Below are 24,766 nucleotides of genomic sequence, written 5' to 3'. Positions count from 1 at the left end.
AGGTTAAAAGCTTTATAGCACTTGGCTTTTGCCTTACAGTATTTTCTTTGATTATCTTTCACTAAAATATGCAGCAGGCCTAAAATTTAAATCATGATAATTAGAAGTTATATATTTTTAAAAAACTAACACCTTTCACACTGAGAAGAATGTTTATCCTGGAATTTTGTGTTTACCCACATGGGAAGAACTCTTAAAACACCACAGGGAAAAAATAAGTCCAATCTGCCTTCTAAATTAAAATCTTAGAATCCCAGAATCATAACTTCAAAAGATCTGTGTTTAAAGGTGGTGGCAGAGGCACCACTTACTTCTCAAGTGAGTCCCCCCCCACCCCACCCCCGCTCTGGCATTTTAAAGCCTGTTAATCCAGGCTCACTCATAAAGCTCAGCAGCAGGGGATCATTGTTCATTGGTTTATTATGGGCAGACGGGACTGGTTTTAACTGAACAGAGGCAGTTAATTGTCAAATGTTTTAGCTGGCTCGAGCAATGAGTAACCAGTCCTTTCTGGACACCCTCTCATTCACCAGGCAGCAGTATAAGATGTAGAGAGGGGGGATGGGAACTCCCCCATCAGAATCTGCAGTGCGGGAATTTGCTGGGACCGCCCTAATCTGTTTCCCAGGTTGTTCAAACCAGTTCAAGAGCAGTTAAACAAGGTTATGTAAGTGCCATGTGATGTAGCCCAAAATAGTGACTGCAAACCCAGGCTGCTGTTGCTGGGCAGTTGTCAACTGCTTTAAAAAAAAAAAAAAAAAAAAAATCCTCCAGCAGGACAACAAATGGACCTCTAAACATGAAAAAGAGATTTAAGCAAGAAGTTAATTTGAAAAGGAATTTGATGAAATTGCCTTTCTGAGGCTGAAATTGAATGAGATTTTTGAAAAAAGGAAACCTACATTGTACGTAAGATCTGGTTATTGTAGAGCATCCATCAGGGATAGTTAAGTGAAAAAGACTCTTAAAAAGTTTAGTTTGCTGCTTACGAGCCGAGTTCCCATGTTTTAAGGAACGGCAACAACAAAACCATCGGGTTTGCTAAAGGCTTTGGGCGTATAACAAATTATTGAGCAATATATCATTCAGAGAGTGATGAATATTCAACTATTTCATGTTTCTGTCCCTTTGAGTTAAATTCTCTGGTAGCTTCAAGGTGTGAAAAAGAAAATTACATTTCACGTAGCACAGTAAGCATGAAAATAAGGTTTTAAAGGAAAATAAGATTCTCTGGTGAAATGTCATTGACAGATTGTTTTTTAAAAGGGAAACAAAAACAGCAACGGAGGAGGGTTTAAAATCTGCCTTAACCGTCATCAAGAGATTTGCACCCTGAGATTTGGATTTCCACGGCGACCATATCCTCTGGGTTCCCTGCCTTTTAAGAAGCTGCAGATCTGGGGAGTCAGGGATCACTGAAGCAAGATTCCAGGGAGGTGGGTGGAGGGGACCATAGGATCCTGGTTGCAGGATTTGCACTTGGAAGCCCACTGGGTATCTGTCCCTGTTGTTGAGATCTGGGTCTCAGGACCTGTCTCTGGGGTCCTTTCCCCACCTGGATTCTGAGCAAACCGAGAAATAAAACAAAGAAGTGGTGGGTGGAAGATAAAATATCAACTTTGTTGTTGTTGTTAAATAAGTTGAAGGATATGGTTTAATGGTAAGAGCAAAAAAGGCAAGGGGAGGGGTCTACTCCCTGAGCCCCAGAATTAGATACAAGGACGGGCAGTGCTGGATCAGGGCAGGCCCCCACCACTGGGCGCTGCACCTGCCGCCTGAGGCAGTCCTCCCCCATGAGGAGGAGAACGGTGCTGAGGCAAGCAAGTCACATCTTCTTCTCAGACTTACTGGTCAAGGCAGAGTGAGTAAAGGAGATGGAGCGGGGCCTCCGTGCAGCTGCCTCCGCCTGGAAGGGGACATCAGGCTGGGGGCGGGGACAGAAGCGGTCCCCTCCGGGATACCCGATCTGAGGCCCCCGGCACAGCTTCTCTGGGGGCATGGGAAGGGATCTGGGGTGCTGGGTAGGGCCAAAGGTCAGTATGCGGCGTGATGAGAAGTCATTTTTTTTTCAACACATGGAATTTGGGGCATTCTGTTCAGTCTAAAATCACTTAAATTTCCTGCCTGGTGAAGTGCCTGCTCATAGGATCAAGTTCAACCACCTCCTTCTCCGTGCCTCTTTCTTTGTAGATTCTAAAAGATATTTGTAGGTGTTCTTGATGGTTTTGGGGCTTCTAGAACCTGGTCCTTTCCATATCTAATCTGACCTGAGAACTTTAGTATTTTACTTGATAAAAGGGGGCGATCTGGAGTGTGAGCCATCCTTATCTTAGCTCCCACGTGGAAGAAAAGGAGATAGAGTATTTCCAGACGATGTAGTTAGAGGCACAGAGCATTGCTGGGGACTTGAAAGAGTGTGCGTATCCACAGATAGCGCTGGATATGAGATCAGTGGAGTCAGAGAAGAGCAGGAATAGGAGTCCTTTCTGAGGTCAGAAAAAGAGCTGATGGGGAACACGTGCCACAGGTGCCGCCCCAAAGTAGGGCTGAACGCCCACGTGGGTCAGCCAGGCAGGGGCCTGCCTGCGGGCTGCACGACCCGTCTGCAGCCTTAGGATGTCTCTAAGGATGGTGTTCGTGATTCAGGACCAACCTACATGTCTGTACGTGTGAACAGGGATACAGATATACAGAGCGACCAGTCTTCTGAGTTTTTCCATTTTGTTAAGATATGCCTCAAAAGATATTGTCTTTCATCCCAATGATAATAATAAAACACCAAGAGTAAAAACACCAGTGAAAGTAACGATCCAGTGCTACCGTATCAAATGCCTCTGATCCAAGCTTTGCTTACTTTTCCCGAAATGGCAGTAAGTTTTGCTAAGAGCATCTTTGAGCTCTGCCCACCTTCCCGTCTCCCCTCCTCGTGCTCCAGAGGCTTGGTGTCACTTTGAATAAGGTGGGTAAGGGTTTGAACTTGAGAGTTCAAGTAGTGAAGGGCCCTAGAAGGCCTTTCATCAGAAGCATGCGCTAATCAGATTTGCGATTCAGAAGGATCCCTGTGCAGGCTGTATGAAAGATGGGGGCTCAGGGGAGCCCTAGGGGTCCAGTGGGTTCCTCCTGGACCACTGACGGGTACGAAGTGGAGGGCAGCCCCTGGAAGCTCCCTCACATTCGTTTCAACCAGAGTAACTCTTCTTTTCCTGTTTTAACAAGTTGAGGTCTGTGTGAGAGTTAATTTTTTTAGAAAGCTTTTGAAGTTTAAGACTCCTTTGATTTAGAAATGGGGAAATAGTCGAGGCAGGTAGACTCGTTACAAGTCCATTGAGATAATGAAGATAACATGCAGTAATGCGTGCTAACAGCAGTAACATGTGACAGTAGCGATACTACAGTGATAACGACTACCATTCATTGGATCCTTACTGGAGGCCAGCAACTGTTCCAGTGCCGTGTGTGGTGTGTTAATCTTCAGGGGAACTCGTGAGGTAATTCATGATAGGCATCTGGGTGATTCCCATTTAACAAAGGAGAAAACTGATGGACAGAAAGGTTGAGTCACTTGTCTGAGGTCATACGAATAGTAAGCAAGAGTTCAAACTTCCTAATTTAGAAGTTTAACCAAGAGAGCCTGAAATAAGGGGAGAAGGTACTGGTGACCATGGAGAGGATTCAAGAGAAACTTTGGGGAAGGGTCATCGGGATCCTGTGATCAATTGATTATAGAGGATGTCTGGGGTTGGGGTGTACATCAGGGAAGACCAGGGGCTTCTAGTTGTGACTCCTCCTTGTAGCTTTAAGGACAAGGAATAGAGGAGGCTGCGTGTGTTGCGTGGGGATGTTAAGCTTGGTTTGAAGTGTCAGGCGTTCAGGTGGGGCATTCCACAGGTACATGCCTGTGTGGGTCTGAAACCATAAGGGAACAGAGGGCTCAGGAGCCCACGTGGCACTGGCAGCCCCTGCACATCCTCTGGTCACCAGAGTGCGTAGAAGCTGCTTGCTCCTTCTCTGCACCCCTGCCTTCCTGGGCTTCCACCCACCAGACCAGTTGCTCACTGCACATGGAACCGTGTCTCTCCCTTTCCCTGTGCCCATCCTTGACTTGGGGTGCCTGTATGCCTGTCTTCTCCATGTTTCAAATCCAAAACACTCCTCAAGGCTTACGCCAGATGCTTTCTTCCTCCATCAAGCCTTGTGCATCTCCCCGTTCAGATATAATCACTTATGCCTTTAAACTCACAAGAGTCCCATGTGATTTCTCTTAATCATTTAAATTTCCCCAGCCTTTAGAACGTTAAGGTCTTAGAAGGAATGGACCATGTTCTGCCTCTTTATATCTTGCTTTAGACATCTTTGCTGAATGGAATTAAATCATGGTCTGGGAACTCATTTTAAATCACAGGCATAAAACAAACTTATGGTTACCAAAGGGGAAAGGGGTGGGGGGAGGAATAAATTAGGAGTTTGAGATTAACATATATACACTACTATATATAAAATAGATAACCAACAAGGACCTACTGTGTAGCACAGGGAACTATACCCAATATTGTAATAACCTATAAAGGAAAAGAATCTGAAAAAAAATAGATATATATATATATGTATGTATAAATGAATCGCTTTGCTGTACACCTGAAACTAACACAACATTGTAAATCGGCTCTACTTCAATAAAATCAGTCAGTTAATCCCGGAACCTCTTTTGCTTCTTTGCAAGGGTCTTTGGTGCTCAATCTGCTTGCCCCTAAGTATCTGCTACCCCCATCTGGCAGAATGGAATTCAGTCTTCCGGGCTCACCTTTCCTTCTGCCCCTGAACATGTGTGCCTACTGACTTTTAAGAGTTTGGATATTAAGGTGTAACAGAAAACAGAGAGGGGAGATGAGGAACAATAATGCAGGGGAGTTATAACTTGCCAGCATCTTACACCACTCTTACAGTCTTGGACACTGCTCTAGAATTCTTAGCTGAGTTGCAAACAGATCGGAGAGTCCTGGCTTTTTGTCCTTTTTTTACCTTAAAGGATATAGTTCACCATTCTCATATCCTTGCCAGCCTTTAGAAGAAGTTAAGGCTTGAAGATGAGATCAGAGCTGAGTAGTATTTGTCGTGTCTCAAGTGGACCCTTTTCATCTAGAAGCCTTCTTAATTCAGTGATCATAGTTGCTCCCACAGGAAAATCTTTACTCACTTATATTTAAGAGTTGACTGTGTTTGTTCTTTGGATTTTCTTATACTTTTTTTTTTTTTTAAGACTGACCTAACCAAATGAATAATGGATGAAAGCTATCACCTTTTTCTTTTGAGTACCTCAGGCCAGGCTCTGTGCCTCTTATTTATATATATTAGTTTGAATCCATTTAGCAACCTACAAAGTAGGCATTACTGTGTCCATTTCATAGATCAGAAAGCTGAGGCTCAGAACCATTAAGCAACTTGGCTGAGAATCTCATAGTTCCCTGTTGACTGAGGTAGGATTGGAACCCAGGTGTATCTGGTTACAAAATCTTGCCCTTCCTACTGTCTTCTCCCTGCCGCCTTCCATGTTTCCACCTTTTCCATTCTAGCATTATTGATGCTTTGATGCAAGATCCATATGTCACCCAATCTGTATTTTCTCATTTGGGACCAGCCCAAGTATAACAAAAAATTGGTTCTTGATTTCAAAGTAATTGACAATTTTAAAAGATAATTTGTATTGGGTTCAGTAACTTTTTAAAGAATGAAACTAACTTTAAACACTGAATTGTTTGACAGTTAAAAGCAATATCATAGTTGGAAAAAAAACAGAAAAAAATGATACTTTTTGTTTTTTTATTTTTCAACTCAACTTTGGTTGTTTTTGGCTTTGGTTTTTTTAAGTCTATAGGCATTTCCCTTTTGATCTGAGCACTTGTGGTTTCCCTGTACATTAATTTTATGCATGTACTAACTAATCCTCCTGGTGCCCCATCCAAGTTTACTGTAACCTTGGCAGCTTTCTATTTTCTAGAAAGACTTCCTTTTCTCCAAAAAGCGACCACGACCTCAGGCAGGAGATGCGTTGAACTAGTATACACAGATGGATGAGTGACTAAAGTTCCCTGAGCCCCGCTGGACAGATTCTTATTCTTAAACAAGATGCTTTTACATCTGAATGACTCTGTAATAGTTTTGATTTAAGGCAACCTAACCAACTTACGTGAAGGGTGATTCGGACCTTACAGGGGAAGTATTTAGTACTTAGGACACCAAGAAGTTACAAACATCCTGCCTGGGATTCTGACCTTGGTTTAAGCTGTTTCTGCCTTTCTGCTGCTTCTTTGCAAATCCTCAGAGCTCTTTTTCTTAATTGGTGTGTGGGTAGAGGCGGGGATCTAAAAGGTATGGTGCTGGAGATGGGGCAGAAATGATTTGTGTGTATGGGTCTTTAGTGAACCAGTTACTTAGGAGCCAGTAGGTCTTGTGTGAACATTCATTACTGCAGGTTTGTGTCTATATACAACATTCTGTATGAACATGTAAGTTCTGAGTTTCATACATGTAGCAGCAGCTCTGTGTCAAGCAGGATGCTGTTTGTACCATATCTCTACTTTCTCAATTAGCTTGTAGACTAATTCTCCATAGTGTTTCTAGTGGAGTGCCTTAGTGCCTACAGATGGATGCTCAGCCGTTTTGTACGAAAGTTTTATTTCAAAGGAATATTTTGGAATCATTAAGTCATATTCCATTTATTTTAAGCTTTTATTTCTCTCCATGTTGTGGGATTGTGCATTTTTTTCTTTGGAGTATCTATCACAGTGCTTGCTACCAGCTAACTAGACAGAACTTTCTCTATATTTTGATGAGGAAATACAATCAATTTGAAAATTGTGGGACATTTCCATTTACCCGATAATGTTTTAAATTATTTAGTTTCTAATTTTTTGTACAGATTCTTGAGTATGTATGCATATTAGTGTACTGACATTGAGAAAGTAGGTTGTGGGTTTGGGGACTTAGGGGTGGAGTGTTCACTGGATTACATTCTTTATTAAAATAGCCCATAGATTTTTTTTTTTTCTTAAAAAAAATGTATTAGGTACTGGTAGCTTCTCAATAATGTTTTGAAAAATTTAGCTAGTTATGGAAAGAGGCCTCAACTTCATCCATTAAAATTAATTTGTCCCTAAAAAAACAATAATGTAAATATTTTAACACTTCTGAGAGGAAGTAATATGGAGGCTGAATTTTGTGTTCTCATTTCCCCTTCATGGAGGTAGTCTTCAGTGAGGTTCCGCATATATTTCCAGCTCTTTGTCTTCTGGGCACAAGGTAAGATGACAATTCCATCCTCCCTTGCAGTTGGGTGTGGGTCACTGGACTGTATCTGAACAATGAAGAATGAGTTGCCCACTCTGGGCGGGAGCAGTAGATTTCCTAAGTCAGATTCTATAGCTGCTCTGCCATGAGACTCACAATACTCACTATGGTGGCTGTCCCATCAGCCTGGGGCCCAGGGTGAGAACACGTGGAACGGAATTCCCAGACTCTCTGCCGTTGCCTCATTAATATGTACCAAAACCCAACTTTTAGCTTTGTTGATTTTTCTCTGTTGCATTTTTCTTTTTCATTTCATTTCATTCACTATTATTTCACTCCTTCCATTTGCTTTGGGTTTAGTTTTTATTTTTTCTAGCTTCTTAAGGTAGAATCTTTGATCATCAATTTTAAACCCTTCTTTTCTAATTGAAGTATATAAAGCTAAAAATTCTGTAAGTACTGCTTTAGATGTATCCAACAAATTTTGATATGTTGAGTTTTCATTATCTTTCAGTTTGAAACCTTCAGTAATTGCCCTTGTTGATTTCTTCATTGACCCATAAAATTTTTGAAGTATGTTGCTTAATTTTCAAGTATGGGGCTTTTTTAGATATCGTTTTGTTATTCATTTCTCATTTAGTTCCTTTGTGGTCAGAAAACATATTGTACATTTTTTTAATCCTTTTATTTAGAATTTTAGATTTGTTTTATAGCTCAGGATACAGTCTGTCTCAGTGAATATTTCATGTGCACCTGAAAAGAACATGTGTATTGTGCAGTTGTGTGACCTCAGTGTTAATTAGGTCAAGATTTTTGCTAATATTGTTCAAATCTTCTGAACAATCCTCACTAATTTTCTAGATAGTGATTTTTCTATCAGTTGCTGAGAGAGGGGTTTTTAAATCTCCAACTATGATTTTGGATTTGCATTTTTTCCCCTTAGTTCTGACTAATTTTTAGTTGATGAATTTTGAAGTTCTACTATTAGGTGCATCGATATTTAGGGCTGTTATATCCTAATTTAATAATTATGAAGTGATAGTCTTTAACTTTTGTGATACTTTTTCTCTTGAAGTCTACTTTATCTGACTTTAATGTAGCCACATCATCTTTCTTATGCTTACATTTTTTTATTGCATATATTTTTCCATCTTTTAACCTTCACCCTGTCTGTGCCTTTATATTTAAAATGCATCATAACACACACTTGGTTCTTGCCTTTTTTAAATCCAGTCTGCCACCTTTGACTTGTAACTGGATTGTTTAGACCGTTTATATTTAGTGTAAATATTGCTGTACTTGAATTTATATCTCTTATCTTGATGTTTGATTTCTTTTTGTTTCCTCTTTTATTTGTTCCCCCATTTTTCCTTTTCTGTCCTTTCTGGGTTGAATATTTTTTTAGTATGCCATTTTATATCTTTATTGTCCCTTGAGCTACACTTAGTGTTATTATTCTAGTGGTTGCCTCATGGTAGTATTTCTCAAACGTTATTGTGCAACAGAATCACCTGAAGGGTTATATAAAACACAGATTTCTAGGCCGTGCTCCAAAGTTTCTGAGTTAGTAGGTCTGGAATTAGGCCTGTGGATTTAAATTTCTGTTAAATTCTTAGGTGATGCTGATGCTGCTTGGCAAGGGACCATACTTTGGGAACCATTGCTTGAGGGATTACAGAATGTACTCTTAACTTATCATAGTCTACCCTGAATAATTTATACCATTTCAAGTGTAATGTAAGAAATTTATAGCAGTAAAATTCCATTTATATCTCTTCCTATCTTTGGGCTATGTTTTTAGGTATTTTACTTATACACATTTTATAAACCCCATAATACATTTTTTATTTTGCTTTAAATAGTAATTTGACTTTTGAAGAATTTAAGAAAAGAAAGAAAATTTCTATAAAATTTTACTCTCTATTCATCATTTCTAGTTCTTTTCTTTCATGTACATCCATATTTCTCTCTGGTATCTTTTCCCTTCAGCATAAAGGACTTCCTTTTTTATTTCTTATAATGTGATTCTACTAGCAACAGATTCTTTTAGCTTTAGTTTATCCAAAAATGTCTTTATTTTACCTTCATTTTGAGAAATGTTTCCATGGGTTATTCTGAGTTTAAAGATATTATATGTTGTCTTCAGGCCTCACTTATTACTCTTATCCTTGTTCCCCTTAATGTGATGTAATTTTGTTGTTGTTGTTCTGGATGCTTTTAAGAATTTTTATGTTTTTTTTCCAGCAATTTAACTATATTGTGCCATAGTGATTTTCTTTGTATTTATCTCTTGGGACATTTGCTAAGCTTTCTAAATTTGTAGGATGTTGTTTTAGTCAAATTTGGAAACTTTTATATATATTTTTCTGACCTATTATCTCTCTCCTTCTGGGACTCCAGCTACACGTATGTTAAATTACTTAATGTTGTCCCATAGGCCCCTGATGCCTTTTCCTTTTATCTTTTAATGTTTTCTCTTTGTGCTTTAGTTTTTATATTTCTGTTTCTTTAATTTCACTGATTTTTTTGTTAGTGTCCAATATATTGTTAATTTCAACCAAAAATATCTTAGATATTATTTTGTAGTTCTTTGATTTCCATTTGTGTTTGTTTTTTATCATTTCCAAATCTCTTCTGAGAGTCTCCATTTCTTTAACCCTTTTATTCATATTTTCATGTATAATCTAACATATCTATTTAAAAATCTTTATCTGGTAATTTCAACCTCTGGGTCATTTGTGAGTCTGTTGCTAGTGACTTTTTCTATTGACTCTGGTTTGCATTTTTCTAGTGATTATTATTGTATTCTAGACATCCTGGAGACTCCAGATTCTGTTATATTTTTCTGAAGAATATTGAGTTTTGTTCTATAGTCAATTAAATTACTGACAAATCGCTTTGAACTTATGGGGCCTTTGCTGTATGCTTTTTTAGGGTAGGTCTGTTTTGGTTGTGCCTTTAACCCTAGGGTGAATGCCTTAATCCTGGGATACAGTATTTGCTCCAAAGGCAGGGACCTTCTGTAATTTCAGTGGAAAGCCTGAGGTGTTGATTGAGTCCTTCTGATTTAGTGGGATTCAAACTCTGTCTCCCTGTGATTAGTAATAGCTGAAATACCTGCTCAGCCTCTTTCAAGCCTTAAATTGTTTCACCCCTGGAGTCTCACTCTTTGGAGTCTCATGCTCAGTTCACAGGTCAGCCAAAAATTTGAGGGGAGTTAATATGTCCACCCCTCCTTTCCAGAATATCTATCCTTCTTCAATTTTTAGCTGTTCTAAAAGTCCCACAGTCTGTTCTCTGTCTTCTCAGGCCAATAGGACTGAAGATGTTGCAGGGTTTCCATCCAACCTCCACTGAAGGGCATAAGAGTCTAAAGCCCTCAGGAAAAAGAAGCCATTCAAACATGAATCATGTCTAGGGTGGTTCTCTTTTTTCAAGAGTCAGTTTTCCTCCAGCCTCTGCTTTCTTTTGGTTGCTCCCCAGGGCCTTCAAATATTTTTCCCCCCTTTGTGGACAGTTTATAATTGTTTTTTGTAGGAGGTTTATCTGATTCAAACTATTCTGCCACTACTAGAGCTGGTATTCTTCCCCAAATGGACATATAAGTGGAATGAGAAATAAATCTTTGTTTCCTTTACCACCGACATTTTTTTTTTTATCCACAGGATTATTCCGGTGGCTATATGTTCTGACTAATATATAACTATTAACTTGCAAAGAGGCCGTCTCTGAGAACTTCCAAGTAGATTGTTAGTAGTGTTCCCTACTTCCATTCTACCTACCTAGGACATGACCTTCAGATTAATGTTTCTAAAATACAGCTCTGGACTTCACATCCTGTAAGCAAGAGTCTCATCACCAGCTTGTCATTCAGCGCCTCCAACTGTCTGGTCCCCATCATTCTGGTTGTCTGCCCTGTGTTAACGTTATAGTAGAAAATTACTTACCCTCAAAAGCCTGAGGTATGACTTATTCTGAATTAGCTATTTTTACACTAGGAGAGCACAGTATTTAAAAAAGGACATGATCAAAAGTTTTTAAAGTCTTCTAAATGCATTCTCTTGTTTTCATTGCGGTTTTTTGGTTGTTGTTTGTTTTTCAATATAGATTAAGGGATGGGACACACATTACCTGTTTGTGTAGGTGCAATTCAAGTCTTTCATGTTTACACAATTAAAAATATAAGTGACAGATAATTGTCTGAAAACTAGTAACACATGCCCAGAGCTGTCCCTTAAACTCTCCATCCTGCTTGTGGAAGACGAATCGGTGGCTGCAACCACGCTGGCTGATAGAAACCAGGTATACTATTTCATATATTGTACCTAGAAGGAAATTTTTTGCAGCTTTTATAGTAACTTGACTTTTTAAAAGGAGCTCACTAAAGAGAAATCCTCATAAAACAATCCCAGCTTTTAGAAGTCCTTGTTTTTGAACACCCAGAAAAGAAAGTTTTCTAGTGTGTGTATTAGATAGTGACCATTTCTTATGCATTCTTGTATGCCTACAACTAAGAGGCTGTCACATTTTATTGTCGATTACCAGAAATGGAAAGAACCATAGACTACCCCAACCCCTGATGCAAATGTTTTGTGGCCTTGCACACATAGTAGGTTCCCAATAAATAATTGTTGAATTGAAACCAATTAAAGTTACGTTTAGTTATTTCTTTAGACGTTAAATTTTATTCAATTCAGTGTGAATTGTAGATGAAATCTTTGGTTTTGTATTTAATTTCACACCATGACAGAAGACACATAATGCTGGTTGCCAATGCAAATACTGGGTGATAGAGTATGCCTCATTCAAAGAATGTTCCTTTGCTTGTTGTTTCCAAAGAGCAGTTTCAGCGTCCTGTTGGACCACCAGTAAATTATATTACAAATTGATGTTTACACAAGCCTCTGGCCTTAAGACCCAGCAACATTGTCAGACTTACTGAATTCTGCTTCCAATTCCACCCTTTGGGGAAGGTACTTTACCAGTTCTAACATGAGTTTCTTCTTGTGAAGAATAGCAATAATCGCCTTACCTGTGTCATAGGATTGTTGTAAGGCTTAAATAAAATAGTGCTATAATAGGGCCTTGAAGTTTTATTTTTAAAGTGGTAACTTCTTAAGATATTGTGCAGCAACATGAAATGTTATATTAATCGGTTATAGTCTTTACCGTGGGTATCGATTGCCTTTGTGTAATTATCTACACCTACTTATATTCACTAAGAGCCTTCCATTTTTTAAGAAGTCATTAGATTATTATAATGGTGGAGTTTCATTTCTTCACTTTGATAGAGTTCCCTATTCTATTACTGTTGTTTTATTGTGATCATCTTTACTAATATTTACCATAATGTTACTGAGAATGAGCTATACATTAAATTATTTTAATACCATTGGGCAGTACACATTATTTTTATTGAGTATTTGCTGTAATTTACTTAGTAATTCTCAGCGAAGGGAGTGTGATGGTACTAGGCTGAGGGGAGGGCTTGAGAGCCTGTTCCCTGTTTTACAGTCATCAGTGAGACACCCTCTGCTTTTCTGCATGTTTTCAATGACCCCACGACTCAGTCCTCAGACGTCTTCCCTGTCCAGTTTCCATATGATCTCATCCTGTCTCACGGCTTAAAATAATGACCACAAGCTGATGACATCTCCAGCACAGACCTCTCCCGAACTCCAGACCTGTGTGTCTAACCAACCCGCAGGCACTTCCATTTAGATACACCTCAAGTGTCTCCAAGTTAGCATGTCCGATACTGAGCCAGGGTAATTCCCCGTAAGCCATGTGCTCCTACTGTCTTCCTCATTTTAATTTACGGTGGTTCCATTTTTCTAATTGTTCCACCCAAGAATCTTAATGCCTCTTTAGCTCCCCTTTTTCTCAGATCTGTCAGCAAATTCTAGCAGCTCTACCTTCAGAATGCCTCTAGAACCTGACCACTTTTCATCACCAACCCACCATCATCTTCCCGTGGATTATAGGGACAGCCTGCTACCCCAGTCCCCCGGCTTCTGTCCTCAGTCCAGTGCAGTTAGTTTTCTGTATAGCGGCCAGAGCCATCCTGTGAAACTTAAATCACATCAAGTGGCTTTTCGGCTAAAAGCCCTCTAGGCCCATGGTTTCCCATCTCACTCAAAGTCTTGAACATGATCTATAAGGCCTTACATGATCTGACTCACGTTGGCTCTTTTTCCTCATCTCCTCTTACTGTTCACTCATTCTTTCCATCTTTCATCCTTGGCTGTTCCTTAAACATGCCAGGTTTCCTCCCCACCCCTGCCCTCCCTCATTTGCTTTTCCCTCTGCTCTACTCTGTTTTCTCCCCAAGATGTCCACATAGTTAGCGCCTTCCTTTTCTTCAGAGCTTTATTTTAAAGTCGCCTTCCAGTGAGGCTTCCCCTGCATTCTTTCTAAAATATCAATACCCTCCTCACCTCCACTGTGTCCTGTGCCCTTCCCTTCATTTTTCTCCCGAGCATCTATTACTGTCCAGCACTTGTACATTTTACCTACTTACCTTGTCTGTTGACTGTCTCCCCCTCATGGTAGGGTCACGAGAACAGGAACTTTTGTCTGTCTTATTCATTGCTGTTTCCGCAGTGTGTCTAATACTGCCTCATCCCTAGTGGAGGTTCAGTAAATATTTTATATTTATTGGAATACATAAATGAATAATAGAGCTAGGGTGCAGTTTTGCATTTTGCCGGTAGATGCCACTCTCCAAGCATATTCTGCATCTGAATTATTTTGGTGCCAGTTTGGCTTGCAAAATGAAATCATTCTACATTTCTAGTTGTGTGACTTGCAAGTCTTCCAGTTGAAATGACATGTGTAAATGTGGGTAGGCAGAGGAGCTTAAACAGCTACAGTAGTTGGGAGTTCGGGGTTAGCAGATGTAAACTATTATATATAGGTTGGATAAACAACAAGGTCCTACTGTACAGCACAGGGAACTATATTTAATATCCTGGGATAAACCATAATGGAAAAGAATACGAAAAGGAATGTATATGTATGTTTAACTGAATCACTTTGCTGTACAACTGAAACTAACACAACATTGCAAATCAACTATACTTCAATAAAATAAATTAAAAAAAAAAAAACAACCCTGCAGCGGGGCCTTTGTTTAGATTGGTGCTGGGTGATGGCTGAATGAAATGTGCACCATCTCCTGAAAGGGTGCATGCCAAGAAATTCAAACAGTGAGGAGTGCAGCTCTACTTCTATGGGAACCTATTGGAAATAAACATTAAGCTTATCATCTGTAACGTAAAGTCTCAGCTGTGTTAAACTGACCATTTCTGTACCTATATTATTCGCAAATCATGTTTCCCTTCTACTTTTTTGAAGAAGAGATTTCAAGGCAGGAAAGAGGATGTTTCATTACCTGATTGTACATATTAGTACTTTATATTAATATAATAGTCTTTATTGTAACAGCTGTTCTTTATTATTTTATTCAGGGCAACACAACTATTTATGTGCTGGAAGAAATGATTGCATAATTGATAAGATTCGACGGAAGAATTGTCCTGCCTGCAGACTTCAGAAGTGTCTTCAAGCTGGAATGAATTTAGGAGGTAATTTTTGTGGTTTTAGTTCAATAAGAGTTGTTAAGATGGATATAACACCACTAGGCTCTATTCTCCCAAAACTGAAGATGAAGCTTAACATGAGGCAAAGATTTCTAAAAATCTAGTAAGTTCTACATTTATGCTAAAACATTTCAGGAGAAAAATATTTCTTAGAAGGAGTTGAAAACAAGTCTGCTATGTGGCTGTGGTCCTAGTGAAGTTTTCAACTCTTGAGTTTGCTAAGGTTTCAAGAACTGGGTGCATAACCAAAACAAAAATGAATGATATTTTATATAAAACTATAGCTAACAGTTTTTATTACTGTGTCTGTTTAGAAATAAGACCTATAAGTGATAACATTAACCAGATAGGAATATATTCCTGACTCTAGGAGTAAATGTAATAAAGGAAGACCTATGTGAAAAAAAAGCAAAAAAAAAACAAAAAAACAAAACTTTAAAAATGTTACAGGAGCTCACCAAAAGAGTGGGGCAGGTAAAGACTTGAACCAAACACAAAAGTATACAACGTCCCTGGGTGGGGAGATTCAACGTCTTGAAGGTATCAGTTTTCTCTAAGTTATTTTATGAATATAACACAAGCCCAACAGAAATACCACTTGGTGATTCTAAGTTCCTAAAGAACAGCCAGCAAAATTCTGGAAAAGATAAATAATGAGGACAACTAGCTCTGCCACACAGTAAAGCATATGACACAGCTACAGTAATTAAAATGGTCTGTGTATTTGTTTATTGATTGTCAGATCAACGGAAAGTCAAGAAATAGATTCAGATAATATGAGAATTCTGTATATAATAAAGTTGGCATTTCAAATCAGTGGGGAAGGGATAGGTTATTCAACAGAAATTATTGTGACAACTGAGAAGCCATCTGGAAAACAAGAAAGTTGAATCCAAACTCTTATGATCCTCCAAAATAAATTCTGCTCTTTCAATGATCTAAACTTCGAAATATAACACAGAAGTACTAAAGGAAAACATGGATTTTTTTTATATTCTGCAAGTGGAGTATTTCATACTTTTTTGAGTATTAAATAAACCCAGAAGCTATAAGAGAAAAGAATGGAGGAAATCAGTACTACTTACAAATCAAATATTACTGCAAAGGCAAATAATAAAAAACTGGGGGAAAATACTTGCAGCTTATAGACAAAGGGTTTATTTCTCACATAAAGTACTTTTCTAATTCCGTAAGAAAAAGAAACCAACTCATTAGAAAAATGAGAATGAAAAGAATAGGAATGTGAACAAAATATTCATAGGGAAAAGAATAATAAAAGAAATACAATTGGTTCTTGAAACACATGAAAAGAGTCTGAATCTAATCCTAATAAGAGAAATGCAAATTTAAAATATGAGATATAATTTCTTGCAAATGGCAAAGATAAAACATTTTTATGATATATTGTTTGATGAGTATAGAAATAAAAGTGAAACCCAGTGTTGATCTCCTGAATTTTAGGTGAGAGTAGAAATTGATATAACCTCTATGGAGAGCAGTTCAGCTATTTCAATAAAATGTTAAAAGGCACAAGGCCTTTGACTCACCAATTCCACTTTTAGGAATTTATCCTAAGTATATTCTGGCAGTGTAAGAAATGATATATGCATAAGATGTTCATTGTAGCCTTGTTAAATATCAGACATACATTAAATATTTATCTGTTCAGAACTGATGAAATAAATTATAGAATACTCTTCAGACACTAATAAGAATACAGGGAGCTCTGTACGGACTGATTTCCAAAATGTTGTTTAGTGAAAAAAATCAGGTAGCAAAATAGTATGTTTCGTATACTACAAGTTGTATATCTGCTTTCAGAAAAGAATATATATTGTATAGAGCATTTCTGGAACAATATGCAAGAAACTAGTCATGGTGGTGGTCTCAGTAGAAAGGACTGGGTAGCTGGGAGACAAGGATAGGAAGGAAAATTAATTGTCACTGTATATTCTTCTGCGCCTTTGAACTTCATATTGGATTAATGTGTGTATTGTGTACACAAGTTACCTATTTAAAAGAAAGTAATTCGAAAAAGAAACACAAAGAGATTTCACTCTTTGCTTTGATGAAAGCACCAACTGGCTGACTAGTCGGGACTAGGGAGGAACATGGCTGCATGCAGAACAGAGCAGCTCTTGGGAGTCAAGAGGAGGGTGAGCTGTGGCCACGTGGAACTGCTCCTATGAGAGCATCCTGGGTGCCTTGAACTCAGCCAGAGCAGCCCATGCTGGTCCAGAAGGCGGGCTCTGGAGCCACACTGCCTGGGTGAGAACCCTTGTTCTGCCACTTGCTGACCTTGTAACCTCAGAGGCAGGTTACCACCTTTCCATGCCCCTGTTTTCTTCAACTTGTGCCTACCTCCTAGGCTGTGGAGAAGAGTAAATGCGTCAGGGTACAGTGAAAAAAAGTCAGTACCTGTCTCAGTATACGTTGGTGGTGTGGTGGGTGGTGGAAACTCTCACTGCAGATTCCATAGCACTTGCACACATGATCTGAGGGACATGATTGCCCCACATGTTGGTGATGGTGAACCTCAGTTGCCCAGAAGAGTTAAGCTGCTTGCCCCAAGATGCCACAGCCAGTGAGACGCTGAAGCTAGGTCTTGGATCTCTGGACCCCGGGTCTGGAGTTTCTGATGTACCACACTGCTTCCTTGTTCTAACGTCCAAATCAGCGCAGATGTGGCACAAAAGAGCACCTTCTGAAGCATGTGAGCGAGGGTCGGGTGAGATGAATAATTTAAAATCTAAATGGCACAGTGGTACAGCCGTTGGTCATAAAATAAACTCTGAATCAGTTTTGTAAAATCTACCATCTGAATTTAAACACACACACTGCTGAGGTATATTTTAAAGTATCTCTGTGCAATTTTTGTATAGCTTTGCAAATCTTATATATTTACATATACTATGTAAATATTACTATAAATACTGTATGATCACACTTTATAAAATATCATTACTATCGGTTACTATAAAATACTAATGAAATAGCCATACTTATAGTTCCTACCTCATAGGGTTGTGTTAAGGATTAACTGAGTCCATACATAACCTTCAGAACAGAGTTTCTCAACCTCTGCACTGTTGACATTTGGGGCCAGATAGGTCTTTGCTGTGGGGCCGTCCTGTGTGTTGTAGGATGTTTATCAGCATCCCTTGTCTCTACCTATTAGATGCCAGTAGCTGTCCCTTGTCCCCCAGTGTGACAACCAAAAATGTTTCTAGGCTTCCCTGGTGGCACAGTGGTTAAGAGTCCGCCTGCCAGTGCAGGGGACATGGGTTCGAGCCCTGGTCCGGGAAGATCCCACATGCCGCGGAGCAACTAAGCCCATGCACCACAATACTGAGCCTGTGCTCTACAGCCCGTGAGCCACAACTACTGAGCCCGTGAGCCACAACTACTGAAGTCCACGCACCTAGAGCCCATGCTCCGCAACAAGAGAACCCACCACAATGAGACGCCCACACACCACACCAAAGAGTAGCCCCCGCTCACCGCAACTAGAGAAAGCCCACGCAGCAATGAAGACCCAACACAGCCAAAAATAAAAAAATTAAATAAATTTTTAAAAAAAAGTTTCTAAACTTTGCTAAGTATGCCCTGGGTGGCATTGAGACCCACTGGTTTAGCAATAAGAGTAAATAATTGTAAGCGCTATTTAACTGTGAGATATTTTCTGCTGGAATATACATTCCATCAGGGGAGGAATTTTGGTCTCTCTTGTTCATTGCTTTATCTCCAGTGACTAGAACAGTGCCTGGCACAAAGTTGGTGTTCAATAGTTGTTTGTTGAGTGAATGCATGATTAATTGGCATTTTTAAGGGTTCTGTGTTCTGAGAATTCGGCTAAGCCCTCTATATATGTGTCATGTCTTTTAAACATCACATAACACCACGTGATACATACTGTTAACCTGTCCATTTTAAACGTGAGTTCATGGAGGCCCAGAGAGGTTAAAGAACTGGCCCAAGGCCACAGCGCCAGGGAGTGGCAGAGCCAGAACTGAGATCTCTGTTCCTGGCACCAAAGCACACACACAGCATCACTCTTCTGTATGAAACGGGTCCACTGTTTATAGATTGACATTTTAAAAATAGCCCAGATTATCTATTAATGGCGGCTGTGGCACCAGGTTTCTTACTTTTGTCTGTGATGGTCTGTAAGTGAGGCCTGGCACAGTAGTACATGATACAGAATCCACATACTTTGTTGCTGGTTTCTGGGTATGCAGGATAGGTTTTATGGATTTCGGTAAAACATTTTACTAGAGAAAAAGCTTACCTTGAATCTTGAGGTCATTGAAAGTTGTGAGTCAAAAATGGGCAGGTAGGCACACCGGTCAGAATGGCCATCATCAAAAAATCTACAAACAATAAATGCTGGAGAGGGTGTGGAGAAAAGGGAACCCTCTTGCACTGTTGGTGGGAATGCAAATGGATACAGCCACTATGGAGAACAGTATGGAGGTTCCTTAAAAAACTAAAAATAGAACTACCATACGACCCAGCAATCCCACTACTGGGCATATACCCTGAGAAAACCATAATTCAAAAAGAGTCATGTACCAAAATGTTCATTGCAGCCCTACTTACAATAGCCAGGACATGGAAACAACCTACGTGTCCATCAACAGATGAATGGTTAAAGAAGATGTGGCACATATATACGATGGAATATTACTCAGCCATAAAAAGAAACGAAATTGAGTTATTTGTAATGAGGTGGATGGACCTAGACTCTGTCATACAGAGTGAAGCAAGTCAGAAAGAGAAAAACAAATACCGTATGCTAACACATATATATGGAATCTAGGAAAAAAAAATGGTCATGAAGAACCTAGGGGCAGGACGGGAATAAAGACACAGACCTACTAGAGAATGGACTTGAGGATATGGGCGGGGGGGAAGGGTAAGCTGTGACAAAGTGAGAGAGTGGCTTGGACATATATACACTACCAAATGTAAAATAGATAGCTAGTGGGAAGCAGCCACGTAGCACAGGGAGATCAGCTCAGTGCTTTGTGACCACCTAGAGGAGTGGGATAGGGAGGGTGGGAGGGAGGGAGACGCAAGAGATATGGGGATATATGTATATGTATAACTGATTCACTTTGTTAGAAAGCAGAAACTAACACACCATTGTAAAGCAATTATACTCCAATGAAGATGTTAAAAAAAATGGGCAGAGTAGAAATTAATATTTATAAAAGTAGCGTTTTCTTTAGGTTCAAGTTATACTTTAACTACTTCTGGTTCCTGGATTAAGTAATTAACTTTTACTAAGTATCCAGTTGCGGTAACATACATTGCCATTTTTCTTTTATAATTTATTTTGAAGCCTCATTTTCCTTTTCAATTTGGGCAAAAAGAAATGCAAGCAATTTTATTATATTAAAAGAGATAATATGAAGTTTAACCTTTTAATGTGAAGCAGTTTTTTAAATGAAATATGTGAATTAAATTAAAACCTTTTATACATGTTCCAATCTCACCCCTGTTTTCTTAGCAAAGCAGGTCTGCAGTCTCTTTTTCTTCACCCTTCTTTCCTGCTACCTTTCTTTGGGGATACAGCAGATGCAACCCCATACTTGAAAGACATTTTCTGTTAGTGAATGGTCATGACTCTGGGAGCAAAATTAGTCATCTGCCTTCTAAAGACATCAGGAATTCAGAATACTTTAGAATATTTTTTTTCCTATCCTTTCAGCTGGTCAGCATGTAATCCTAACCATGTCCCCAAACTAGCCTCTCCCTTAGAAAGTGGAAGGAAGAAGAATGAGTAGGTTTATATTTATCAGAAACCAAAGCCATAAAATGTGCCTCTTCCCTTTTCTCTAGATCCACTCCCTTCCTCTTCCTACACGTGCTTTCCCTTTTCTTTAAAATCCTGCTGAGCTTTAGGGCGAATGCAAAGTAAAATAGAGCAGAAGATGTGAGAATGTCAACAGAGAAATTAAAAGGAAAATAACAGTTCATTGGCCCCAGGCTGGGCCCACCGCTCTGCTATAGCCCCTAATAATAGATCTCAAAAAGGCGTGGTTCTATTTACATGAGAATTTACTGCTTTGCATAGCCTCCTCCAAAGGAATTCATCACTTTGCTTTTACTGCCAGGGATCTGAAGAGGATGATCTATGTGTGTCTTTTAGAGCTGCTCCTAAAGTATAAAGCACAGCGTCAAGGCTCTGTGGCCCTCATATCAAGAACGAGTCCTTTGGGGTGTTTCTAGCTCGACTGTACTCTGGCCATAGAAAATAGAGAGGATCTTAGAGGTTTTTCTCTCCCAGTCCTCCCACTCACAGATGAGGAACTTGGAAGCCAAGATGATATCATCAGAGACTTGAGAAATGCAACCTAAAGACTCTAATACAGTTGTCTTTCCTCTTTTCCAAGCCACCCCCCTGCTTCATTTTTCATCTGATATGCTAAAGTCTACTTTCACGTTCCTTTAATGAAGACTCTAAAATATTCAAATCTTGCTTCCTGTGGCTTTAAACATGGAAGTTTCACAAACCATAGGATAGCCCTAACTCTGGTTTCAGTTGACTTCCGTGACTGTCTGCAGTGTTCCCTAATCCCAGCCATCACTTTTACTCTGGTGAGCAGGAGCCTTTAAAGGGTGGCCAAGAAAAAAAAAAAGGGTGGCCATCTCGGGTCCACCTTTTCCTCCTGGAATGGAACGTGTCATATGAAAAGAGAAAAGAATCTCAGACACAGGAAGCGGTAGCAACAGCAGACCTCACAGGGCTGCTTTTTTGCAGACTGGAAGGCAGGCAGCTAGGTGAAAAAGGTAGGGAGACAGGAGATTAATGCTGGGAATCATTCAAAGAAATGGATACTCTTCTATTCCTGATAAGAATGGAACCAAAAAAAGAAAAATATGTAAATTAAAATTCATCCACATAATGCAATATTAATCAGCCAGTAAAATTACGGCTAGGAAAATTCATAACAACATAGAATACTTTCTGCACAAGAGTAATAAAGAAACGTGAGTATGCAAAACGATTTAGGTTCCTTATTCCATGATTACAGCTCTATAGGAAAAGATTTGCATGAGTCAGAAGACTAGGAGGAAATGGGAGGATACCAAAAACGTTTGTGTTTGTGAAGGTGACAGATAAGGTTTTTCTTCCCTCTTTCCTAGTTTATCAGTCCTAATGAACATGTTCTGTAATACAATTTAAAGAAAATAGCATTCACAGTTTTGAACTAAAAAGAAGGGAAACAAGATTAATCGTGCTACTGAGCAGAAGAGGTCAAGAATTAGACATATACAGAAAGCCAAACAGGAAGGAGGAAAAAAGGAGAGAGAAGGAAAAAAAAAAAAGACCTAGAAGACATCAGTAAGTCTCCTGCTGGGAAATGCTTTAAAAACTGAAATGGAGAAGTTAAGTGAAAAACAAAAGACCCAGAGACCAAAGAATGACAGAACCATGACCGACATGGAGAGACCAGAGAGAGAGATCTTTTTACTTGAGGAAAATTGGCTTTACCTGCCAGCAACTTGCTCCAACTAGCCTGTATGGTTGGGCACCTGTAAAATTCACACGCAACACAGGTCTGGGGAGAGAAATTACAGGATCAGTGCCAGTGAGAGAGGAGGTTTAATATCTGAAATCCAATAAGAAAAACAATTTTTATATCTTTAAGGGTCTCCTGAGGCATGATATGCAGTAGTCTGTAGAAGTTTAGAAAGCCCAAGTGTACCGAGTTTTATGAAGAAATACCATTCCTTAGGTTTTTTTTCCCCTTTCCATTCCTCTTGCTTGTAGACAATAAGAATTTCAGTGGGACTTTTGAGCAGGAAAGTGGAGGGGAAAATAACACATTTCTATTAATCACTGAAAGTATGGTTTTTGAATCTTCATGTATAAGTTAAGCCATATTCATTGTCATAGTAATACAATTTGAATTAAACAACTGGTATTTTTACCCTGCAGAATTTCAGGAGGAGAGTTTAGGGTCGGTCCCGAACCAGGCAGCATTTCAAGATTTACTATATTTCTTCAACTCTTGAATTTCTTTCCTTTCAGATTTTTGACTGTTGTGATTATAATTTGCAACCAATATGTATGTTTAATTTGTATTAGTTTCCTTCAAAACTCTAATTAAATTGGAATCTGAGAAAGAATAGATTTATGTATAACTAAATCACTTTGCTGCACACCTGAAACTAATACAACATTGTAAATCAACTATTCCAATATAAAATAAAAATTAAAAAAAAAGAAAAACATCAAAGCTAAGAAAAAGGGGGGAAAAATTGGTGTCTTATTTCGTGACTGATAACGTCTCAGAACAGAAGCAATACAGACGTTGGATGCAAACGTTCTTCCCTCCCAAGAATGTACATATTGGTAGGCCGCACTTGAGCCTCAGTGAGCTTACCCAAGTAGGCTGCTTATCTTGGGTCTTTTTAAATACAAAACCCAGGGATGTTGGAAACCTTCTGTTGGGTATACAGATGCCCATTTTTGCTTCCATTTCCTTTTGCATTTGCAGTCTGTCCTGGTAGGTCATCATCCCAGTCATACTTAAGGGGCCAGTGGGCCTGGAGCTTAACCTTTCCACCTTTGAGATCTTGCATTTGTCGTCTCAATAGGCCTGAGTCACAGCTGTCCTTCCTAAGAAGCGTCTCAGATATACAGGTCTCTTTAGACTGGTCTACAGCAGCCCTGCAGTTCCACACACTCACCGATATTTTCTGTAATACACGATTCTTCTTCTAACTCTCTGGTAAAATCTTGGGGATTTTGTTTTGTTTTCGTTTTGTTCATGGCGCTTTGTATTGTTGTTATACTCTTTTGGGTTACCACAGATGATGGGGTTTTATTATAAAAATATTGCTAGTTTCACATTTTGTCTTTGGGAAATACTAGGATGCCATTTAAGACACAGTAGATTTTTTTTTTTTTTTTTTTTAACAGCAAGTTTGTTTTTTTTTTTTAATTTATTTATTTATTTATTTATGGCTGCATTGGGTCTTCGTTTCTGTGCGAGGGCTTTCTCTAGTTGTGGCAAGCGGGGGCCACTCTTCATCGCGGTGCGCGGGCCTCTCACTGTCACAGCCTCTCTTGTTGTGGAGCACAGGCTCCAGACGCGCAGGCTCAGTAATTGTGGCTCACGGGCCCAGTTGCTCCGCGGCATGTGGGATCTTCCCAGACCAGGGCTCGAACCCGTGTCCCCTGTATTGGCAGGCAGATTTTCAACCACTGCGCCACCAGGGAAGCCCCAAGACACAGTAGGTTTTTAATTTCTAGGACTTTTTGATTTTTTTCTCTTTTTGTCAGCTTCTTTCTACCAAGCTCTCTCCTCGCTACCTTGTTGCTTTTGGGTTTGTTTTTTTTTGTTTTTTTTTTTCACTGCACTTGTTTCTACTTACTGCCTTCTCTCTGTCAGCTTCATTGTCCCCTGAGTGTCTTGTATTCAAACTTCCCCAAAGAAGGTCCCGGCCAATTGGCTGGTCACCATCCAGAACAGAGCTTCTGATTGGGCTGAGACATAGACAAACAGCTGGCTTTGCCTCTGCTGCCCTTACCTTACTCAGGCTGGCATGGCCAGTTATAGGTCCCTGTGGTACAAAGCATGACAACCTGTGACAAGAAGCCTTTTGTGACCCCATTTTTCAGAAAGGAGCTGTAAGTGTAGATAGTGATCAGAGTGTAGTAGATGCAGTACAAACTTGTAACCATTACAGTCATCTCTTAATTGTGGAGCATCTCTTAAATCATAGCAATTTTTCCAACAGCCTGATTTTTATTCACACATTCTAAGTTATCTGTATATTTAGAAGTAAAAAAGTATCCATTTTTAAAAAGCTGATGGACAAAACAAAATGATAGCTTTCCATGCCTCTTGGAACAGAACTGCTAA

The 24,766-nt window shown here is 39.4% G+C and overlaps 1 protein-coding gene across 2 annotated transcripts in view; it reads left to right on the top strand.

Moving 5' to 3' along the window:
- Nucleotides 1-24,766, top strand: part of NR3C2 (nuclear receptor subfamily 3 group C member 2) — a 367,026-nt gene that overhangs the window by 236,312 nt on the left and 105,948 nt on the right. For both annotated transcript variants that reach the window (XM_036853563.1, XM_036853562.1), the window contains exon 4: nt 14,754-14,870. In XM_036853563.1, coding sequence (XP_036709458.1) covers nt 14,754-14,870 — 117 coding nt within the window. The remainder of the gene's footprint in view (nt 1-14,753; nt 14,871-24,766) is intronic.

This window comes from Balaenoptera musculus, chromosome 5 (assembly GCF_009873245.2).
Source record: "Balaenoptera musculus isolate JJ_BM4_2016_0621 chromosome 5, mBalMus1.pri.v3, whole genome shotgun sequence".
Classification (NCBI taxonomy): Eukaryota; Metazoa; Chordata; class Mammalia; order Artiodactyla; family Balaenopteridae; genus Balaenoptera; species Balaenoptera musculus.
The sequence above is the reverse complement of the archived record's forward strand: the minus strand, read 5'-3'. Positions and strand labels throughout refer to the sequence as shown.